Below are 9,199 nucleotides of genomic sequence, written 5' to 3'. Positions count from 1 at the left end.
CATGGCCACCGTGAAATTCCCACCCTGCATGCAGTCAGTGCACTGTCTCTATATTGAAACGTCATCTGATCGGCCTGATTTGATCTATTTTGAGAACTCCGATCAAAACCGATAGGGGCATTATCGGCCGATTGCGATCGGTTGCCGATCGATCGGTGCATCTCTACTTTTGATGCTGTTGATCACAATATTGTTTGTAATCAATTTCACCAGTGGGGTGGTTGACAGTGGTCCATCTCCGACTTGTGAATCTACAAATGTCTCGTTTCTGTTGGCGACCATGTTTTACCTCCATCATTACTTCACTTTGTATCCCGGGGCTTCATTATCAGACCACATCTATTTTCATGACATTTTCAGGTTGTCTGTTGGTTTGTCTGTTTCATTCTCATGAACACTGTATCTCAGAAGGGAAGTTATTCAATTTGGCACAATTGTCCAGTTGGAGTCAAGCATGAACTTATTTAAGTTTGGTCAAAGGTCACTGTTTTCGGCCATAAATCAAAGATCGGTAGCGATTCACTGTGACGTCATAGTGTTCTGCAGCAAGGCTTTTCTGGTTGTTACTCATCATCATAACTCAGGAGCAGAAGCACAGATTGTAACCATGTTTCACATTTGTTCAGATACTGAATTTATGACTCTTATCTTGCTGTCCGACTTGACACTGTTCTGATTGTAGAGATCTTCTGCACTGCTGGCTAAACATGTGTGAAGCGTTCAGATTTTACTATTTGTAGCTTCTTTGCAGCAACATCCATATTTGAAGCATTGTCTAATGTCCTGGATACAAATTTGTGTTCTATCAGAATCAGCATTACTGTTCAAACATGTGAACACAAACAAGGATTTTGCCCGTTACCAGATCTTCACACTTACATTCAAACACAGGCTCATTGGTTGTGCTGATATTGATCTTCAGGTGATTCATTTCATCATGTGATGAAGCTCTCTGTCAGTCCTCTGTACTCCTCTGTAGAGATAGTCTTGAAGTAAATACAGCGTGTTTCTTATGACTACAGTACTCAAGTACACAATAACAAAACACAATATGATATTCTGACATTGACTTCTATTTGTCACAAAAACAATTTTTTTTTAACCCTGAACGTGACCTTGATTATTCATCAACAGATCTGGTCAGGTTAGCTTTGATCATGTTTGCATCTCTTTGTCCCCTCAGACCAGCCAGGAAGGTCTGAGGTTTGGGTACGTGGCTCTCGCCGTCTCTCTTGCTTTGACAGGTGGTGTTCTTGGACAGCCAGGTCTGAGTGACATTTTCCCGTCTCATGTGGCTCAGATCAGTCTGCACTGAGTGTGTCACTTTGGTGCAAAGATCAGTCTACAGTGACAAAAACATTATTGTATCAAGTTAGCAAGACTCTATGTCAGAACCCAAACAGATTGCTATATATACAGTAACTAAGTTCAACTCCAGGTGTGCTGTCACAGAAGTTGATATTTTTTTACCCAAAACTATATAGTGAATATTATTCCTCACTGAAATGCCTCGAATGAACTGTGACTCACCCGTTTGACAGCTTTTCTACGCAGCCCCCACTCATTCCACTCATATGACTTGACGATTTTTGTTTCCACTGGGTGAAGGTCAGTCTGTGTGCCGCTCTCACACTTGATTGGCTTCACCAGTAAAATCTCTCCTGGCTGCATCTGCAAAACACAAGGCAGCAGCTGAGTTTGGATCAAACTTCCAGTGCAGTCAGAGTATGAAAATGTGTGCAGTCCTGTCAGCCGCAACATCACTGTCAATACTACCATCACATGTAGTCATAGACGGTCTATCATTAAATATAAATAATAATGACTCAATAGTAATACATTTTCAAATCCTATATGTGACTTTAATAAATGGTTCCTGGCTAATTGAACATTTATTGTAGGTGTTCAAAATGTGGAAGTCATGTAGAATACCTGTGGCTCCACAACTGAAATGTGTTTTAAGAAAACTTTATGTGGAGGAGCTGCTGACCTCAGAGTAAGGACTGAGGCTGGGGAACTGTTGGTAGAGTTTGAGGAGCTGAATGAGTTCAGGGGAGCGCTTTACTTTCTTTGCCACCTCTGCAATGAAGGTGTCTGGACAGGAGGCAAATTTCAAGGCAGCTTCTTTGGAGCTGAAAACATAGAACTTCTCTTTGTGTTTGAGGACTCCCACATGTGGATTACCTGTAAAAGAAGTGTCAATATTACAAAGTAAATTAACAGAGTTGATTATTGATGCTGTCATTAGGGATGGGTACCTTTCACATTTGAACCGATACGTTACCAATACTCGGTACCTGCAAATCGGTACCGGTATATATCGGTACCTGTTTCCGGTACTTTTTTGCATATATGTGTGGTAATTAAAGTTATTTTGTATATTAAAAAAAATAGTCAAAACTTGTGAATTTTGAATATTTGTTGATGTGTCTATCCATGGTCACATTATGCTTGATTTTTGATGATCTAAGTACTAATAATAACAATCATGCTGACAAAATTTAACAAAGTCTGCAAATCAAGATAAGAAACTGCAGCAGCAGTGAACCTGCTTTCTTTTTTTCAGCAGAATAGAGATATAATCCATGAAAGAACATTATAACATATGATATTGTATAAAATAACATTTAATTATAATAAAAAAAGAGTAAAGTGGCAGTGGGCTACTATTATACATATGCACCATATATAGTTTTGGTTATTATTATTATTATTATTCTTAGTAGTAGTAGTAGTAGTAGTATTTTTCTGCATATTCTTGACTTTGAATGGGAGCAGTTTCTTGTAGGGCATCAATGAAGTATTTCTGATTCATATGAAGTCAGTTATCTAAACTTAAATTTAATTAAACAAGTTGACAGAATGGTAGAAGGATGTCACATTTACATGTCAGGATCTGGTTTTTATAGACACATTAACTATTTAACTGTCATGTATCATCACAGAAACAGCGTTACATACATTAGCAGCTATAAAAACTGGTAAAAACATTATAAAAATACATATTGTGGTTTGGTGCGGACCTGTAGACTGAACATATAAGGAGTAGTTCATGTTTATAGTCATCAGAGAACGTTACGTTGTTTTTGGTTCGTATCTGTTTCCTGAATATATCCGTACGTGTGTGAATGTGTAAATGAAAAGCATTAACTTATGGCACATTGTAGAAGTGAGCTTTATAAAGTTCACTGACTCGTTGACTGACTTCATTGACTCGTATTAGTTCACGGGGCTGAGCTGCCTCCTCCAATATGGCGGCGACGTTGACGTGCATTGGTCCCAGCGCTCAATAAGGCGTCTATGTATATATGTGTCTATAGTGCAAGCAACAGCCGGGGAGTTTTAAAACCAGGAAACAGCTGATCACAGCAGTCAGTCCATCACTTCATCCGCAGACGTCAAGATGAGCAACTGGACAGCCGCTGAGAGATCCAGGAGATGCTAGCGTCTCCTGGATCTCTGTAGCTGTCTTCGTTGTCCGCTTCTTGTTGTAGCAGCAAGCTACTACCGGTCGCTACTTTCAAATTAAAAGCCCTTCGCTAAGAACCCAGTTCTAAACGCCACTCGGGTGCAATGTAAAGCTCTTCTTTTGAAGACACATTTGTTGTCTTTCTGATAGAGAATGCAACAGACTTTATGCCGCGACTTCCGCTCTTACTGACGCCCGTGAAGGTGCGTTCAGGTACCGATTGACTTCACGTGAATCGATACTCGGTACTTCGGGGGGAATTCGGTCGGTACCATTAAAAGTACCGAATTCGGTACCCATCCGAATTCGGTACTTTTTTTTACATGCCCTTGGTTCAAAGTGATACAGTACTGTATCACTTTGAACAAAGGGCATGTATTGAGAATTGTATTGCTATTATTCTTTTAAATCTGATCCCAAACTAGCCAAACTTTTAAAGGAGTCATCACCCGGAAATCGCAATTTCTCTCGTTAAATCATGCATATTGGTGTTGGACCTCTGTTGAAACTTGCCTGAAAAGCTGGAGTTTGAAAGTGGCTTATTTTTTTTCGCTTTGGCTCTTTTTCCGAACAGGAATAGCGCACAATAGTGCGCATTCCTAAAGCACAAGATTTTGACTCTGCTCCTGTGGTGACGTTACCACAGGAGGCTACTTGCATAAGCATCAGCTCACAGCCGTCCTCAGCCAGAGTGAGCACGCCGAATCTGCTTATTTCTCTGTCATTTTCACGCCATACATCGTGACCGCCAGCATTAAAACTCAGGTCTTACATGTAAAACACGAGTGTGAAAAGTAAGAAGGAAAAAACAAAGAATTTACCATTCAGAGACATCCTGCTGTAAACGTGTCTCTTCCACCGTCTCTGTCTCTTCACTCTACCGTTCAGGTTCCGGCTCGTACATAAATGCCTGAATTCCGTAAGGTTCGTCATTTAGTGTGTGCGCCATGACGGGGCTGTTTATGTTGTGGAGTCTGTGTGCATGCAGGCTCGCCCCCCATTCCGGCTCTGTCCTTCCTGCGGCCAATCAACGCGCGCCTCATTACATATTAATACAATGCACATCCGGACCGGTCAAAACCTCGCGCATAACCTCGCGTGAGAAAGTCGTATGAAAAAGGGTCAGAACAAGCTCTATGTTTGATTTTTTTTTATTATTTTTTTTCTAATAAGTTTTAAGAATTGATCCAAAGCAATCCAAGAGGGACTGGATATGTAAAGAACCAGGTGATGACTCCTTTAAAGAGATTCCCCATACAAATCTAAAAGACCTGTTGGTTCATACCAGCATATTCATACATATTTCTTTTCATTCTTTTTGCCTAATTTCATGTCTTGTGAATGACATTTTTGTTCAAGGACAGGCTCTTGAAGACACATTAACCTACTTTCGTGTTACATTTTTACTGTTATATTATTTCTATGGTGTACATGTAGGCATTGATTGATATATGAACTTCAGCTGTTATGTTTTCTTTTAAAAAAAAAAAAGAAGTTTTCATTCAGTGGTGTAAATGTCAAATGAAATGTCCAGGTGTGTTTGATGGGATTTTGAGGGATGTGTGGCCTGAGACGAGTCCACAACCCTTCTTAAAACAGCCTCCCCCATTGTCTTGTAATACAACCTGATGAAGGTCTGAGTACCAACGCGTTGTTGTCAGTAAATTTAATTGCAAGTGAAGTGGACAGTGTGCGAGAGTGTTTTTCCTGATTTTGTTGGCCCTCAGTCTTCTCCTACATACCTGTCAATTTTAAGGCGCGCAAAAACTGTAAAAAAAACAAAACTGCAACCATAAAACAGTAATTGTGTATCAGGAAAACAGTACCTGGAAGAAGAAGTCCATCTCTGTTCACAAGCGTATAGCCACAGATTCCATTATATTGTAACGGAATCCTATTAAAACAGGCTGTTTCAGGCAGGAGCCATTCCTGTGTCTTCATTTCAGCAGGAACAATACGCTCATCTGAAAAACAATGATTAAACTATTTAACTGCAGTTCAGTACTTTACATGCTGGCATCCCATATGTGTTGGTGACATCAGCCATACCTGAGGACTCAACCATTCTCTGTTCATCTGTCTTCACCTCTGATGTCCCCAGCAGTCCGTCCAAATAAGCTTCAGAGAAAAGTTTGGCCTGAGAGGCAGTAAAGGGCTGCAGATTGAGCCTGATGTTATTGAGGATGTTTAGCAGCTCCACCTCATCCTGAAGTCCAATCCAAAACTGTGACAGGGCCTTAAACGCTGGCTGAAAGACAATATGAGGATTGATCTAAACAAGGTGGTAAAAAGGCAAGACAAAACAAGACAAAAACTCAAGCAATTCATGATTTTTTTATTTTTTTAAATTTTTTTGAGGCATAGACACCTTTATTTGACAGTGGATAGATCAGAAAGGGGAGAGAGATGGGGGGTGTGACATGCAGTACAGGTTCTCCGGCCAGATTCCAACTGGGGTCCACTCCGTGGAATGCGCTCTAACCACTCGACTACCTGCGTGCCAATTCAAGATTTTTTTAAATGTATTATTTCGTATTTATGACGCACCTCTTAATTTATGGTGCAGCTTTTTATCAAAGATGTAATTCAACTGATAAAAAGCACACAAAGAAAATGTCGAAGGAAAAAATGCATTTAAAGGCATGGCTCAACATGATCAGAAATGCCTTTCTTTGCTGTCTTGCTGAGAGTGCAAAGGGATGATTGATATTGATATATAATGCTTGTGTGTTGATTCTAGAGTGTGTTGGTTCTGGAGGTGGCAGGAAGTCTGTCTCAGTATAAAGTGAAGAACTGCACACTGAGGAGTAATTAACTTGGCTTATAGCGTTTGCTTAGTATACACACACACACACACACACACACACACACACACACACACACACACACACACAGTGGGTAATAGGGTGCGTTACATACTGGAACTATTATTTTCTGTACAGACAGGACGGTGGAAAATGTGGAAACTCACCGTGACAACAATACTCTGTGATTAGCTAAGAAACAGTTCCAGCATGAACAGTTATTCCCCCAAAAACCACAAATTATAATTCTACCATTTCCGATGAAAAACATGATGTTCAGTGAACTTTAGAATTGTTAGTAGGTGTAGTCTTGACCTTTGGACAGAGGTGAACCACATCCTGGCCCTGTTTACATCTGACATTAACATGCGTCTTAGTTTCTTCAATCACTAAGTGAGGGCTGTAAATCAAGTGTGAACACACCCAAGATTCAGACCACATTCAGAAGTGGTCGGGGCCTCGTATGACCACATTCGTTGAGCAGTTAGCTGCTGTCAGAGACAGTTTATCATTATAAACTTTGTGAAACACTGTCTCTGATAATTTCTTCATTTTTTGGGCCGTCTTGTAAATGTGGCAGACGCTCCGCATTATATTCTTTCTTTTGGTAATACATGGTGTCTATTTGTCCTAGCATTTGGCTACTCCTGTTGCCCTGCTCTTTAAAGATAACCAACAGTACATCCAACTCTATACTGAACTCACAGACATGAGATTGATCTCATCTCCTTATCTTACATTTAGGAGGAATGAATATATGTGCATTTCCCAAAACTTAGACCTATTTCTCTCAGAGCTGATTTAACAAGACATAACAACAGTAGATACCAAATCGGTGACCAAGACACTTACAAAAGCTTTTGCAGTGGGTACAGCTGTCTTTGAATGCACAGTTTCTTTGAGCAGCTTCATCTGCGATGAGAACTCAGTCTGCATATTCTCAAATTGCTTGGCACATAAACGTGCATCAGCCTGGTGGTGAACAGAAAACACATTAATACATATTTAACTTGAATTTACCTGCCTTCTTTTAATCAATAAGCTGTTAAAGTTGTGTTATGTATAATTTCACATGCTAATAGTAACAGATGTAAAAAGTCAACATTTGCAGACACCATAATTAGAAGCGACTGTGACCTCACCAGTAACATGCTGAGGAAGGCCTCATGCTGCCTGACGTTGTAGAGAGCCTGTTTGAGTCGGAGGATGGGCACGTCACACTCTTCACACTGACTGTCAGGGTCTGTTAGCTTCTCCAGCACAGCTGTGTACTTCTGCGCCAAACTCTGTGAAAGACTCAGATCCTCCTCTAAGCCTGTACTGGTGACTCGAAGAGCCTCACTATGAACTGCAGGGACTGTGGAGAAAATGTAAAGATACCACATGCAGTATTCATCATGAGTGAATGTGAAAACAGCCTTATAGTGTCAAACAAGAAGAAACACATTTTGACTTGGTCTTTAAATATCATGATTATTCTCTCATAATCTGTCCACAAAGTCCTCCTACAGTTTTCTTAATTCCATCCATCATCTGTACCTGCTTGAGCCAGAAGCAGTATTCTATATATTCTGTGTTGCTGCCTAGATTTGTGATTCAGACTGATCTCCAGAAAACTTGTCCTGAGTATAATAAAATATTGGAGCTGTATGTGGACACTTCTTTATCTACAAAGAAGAGAGGGAACTGTTTAGGCCTTAGATTTAAACCTAATTTCCCAGGAATTGTCTTATGACTGTGAACACTGAATGCTGCCAACCAGGCTTCTGTGAGATGAAGTTGAACCTGCTCAGTTAGGTGCAGTAAGATGTTCCTCTCTGAACCCAGCCAGCAACACTACAGTTGCAAGAAAAAGTATGTGAACCCTTTGGAATTACCTTGATTTCTGCATAATTGGTCATAAAATATGTTTCTGATCTTCATCTAAGCCACAACAACAGACAAACACAGTCTGCCTGAACTATTACCACACAAACAATTATATGTTTTCATTGAACACAACATGTAAACATTCACAGTGCAGGGTGGAAAAAGTATGTGAACCCCTAGTCTAATGACTTCTCCAAGAGCTAACTGGAGTCAGGAGTCAGCCTACCTCAAGTACAATCAATGACACAAGATTGGAGGTATTGGTTTAAGCTGCCCTGCCCTATTAAAAACACACACCAGTTTTGAATTTGCAATTCTCAAGAAGCATTGCCTGATGTGAACCATGCGTCGCACAAAAGAGCTCTCAGAAGACCTACGATTAAGAATTGTTGACTTGTATAAAGCTGGAGAGGGTTGCAACAGACTGATACACCCTAAATGTGTGAAGGAGAAGTATCGAAGGTCCTTCCTTCCTGCTGCTGTCAAACTGTACAACCATCACTGCTCCCTATAGGCCTCACCCTGTACTCTGCACTGTGCAATAAGTCTGTACGAAAACTCATTTCTGTTTTTCTTGTTTTTTCTGGTCAGTTTCCTTAACACCCATATTTATTGTTTGTATTTAAAATCTGTGTATGAAAATTTGCTGTTAATTTTGCACTATATCATATAAATATGTATATACGTCTATTCTATTTCTTCCCTTTTTAATTATATTGCTTACTTTTGCTATTGGTTTTTCTTCTTGTAATATTCTGTCGCTGCTGGGACAAACAAATTTCCCCGTCTGTGGGTCATTAAAGGATTTCTGATTCTGATTCTGAAAAGTATCAATAAAATCCATGACGTTCATCAGTCCATGTTAAGACAAGTTCAGCACTGTTGCCACTCTGCCTAGAAGTGGCCGTCCTGTAAAGATGACTGCAAGAGCACAGTGAGAATGCTCAGTGAGATAAAAAAGAATCCTAGAGTGTCAGCTTAGTTACATCAATCTCTGGGACATGCTAACATCTCTGTTGACGAATCTACGATGCATAAAACACTAAACAAGTATGGA

General features: G+C 40.1%; 1 protein-coding gene across 1 annotated transcript in view; it reads right to left on the bottom strand.

Annotated features, from left to right (window-relative positions):
- Positions 1–1,052: 1,052 nt before the first annotated feature.
- Positions 1,053–9,199, bottom strand: part of cfap206 (cilia and flagella associated protein 206) — a 34,198-nt gene continuing 26,051 nt past the window's right edge. The window contains exons 6-12 of the mRNA XM_030406261.1: positions 7,416–7,630; positions 7,126–7,245; positions 5,519–5,717; positions 5,296–5,433; positions 1,991–2,184; positions 1,531–1,671; positions 1,053–1,342 (exon numbers count right to left, since the gene is read on the bottom strand). Coding sequence (XP_030262121.1) covers positions 1,121–1,342; positions 1,531–1,671; positions 1,991–2,184; positions 5,296–5,433; positions 5,519–5,717; positions 7,126–7,245; positions 7,416–7,630 — 1,229 coding nt within the window. The 3' untranslated portion in view covers positions 1,053–1,120. The remainder of the gene's footprint in view (positions 1,343–1,530; positions 1,672–1,990; positions 2,185–5,295; positions 5,434–5,518; positions 5,718–7,125; positions 7,246–7,415; positions 7,631–9,199) is intronic.

Source organism: Sparus aurata, chromosome 22, assembly GCF_900880675.1.
Source record: "Sparus aurata chromosome 22, fSpaAur1.1, whole genome shotgun sequence".
Classification (NCBI taxonomy): domain Eukaryota; kingdom Metazoa; phylum Chordata; class Actinopteri; order Spariformes; family Sparidae; genus Sparus; species Sparus aurata.
Note: the sequence above shows the minus strand (reverse complement) of the source record. Positions and strands in the feature narration are given on the sequence as shown.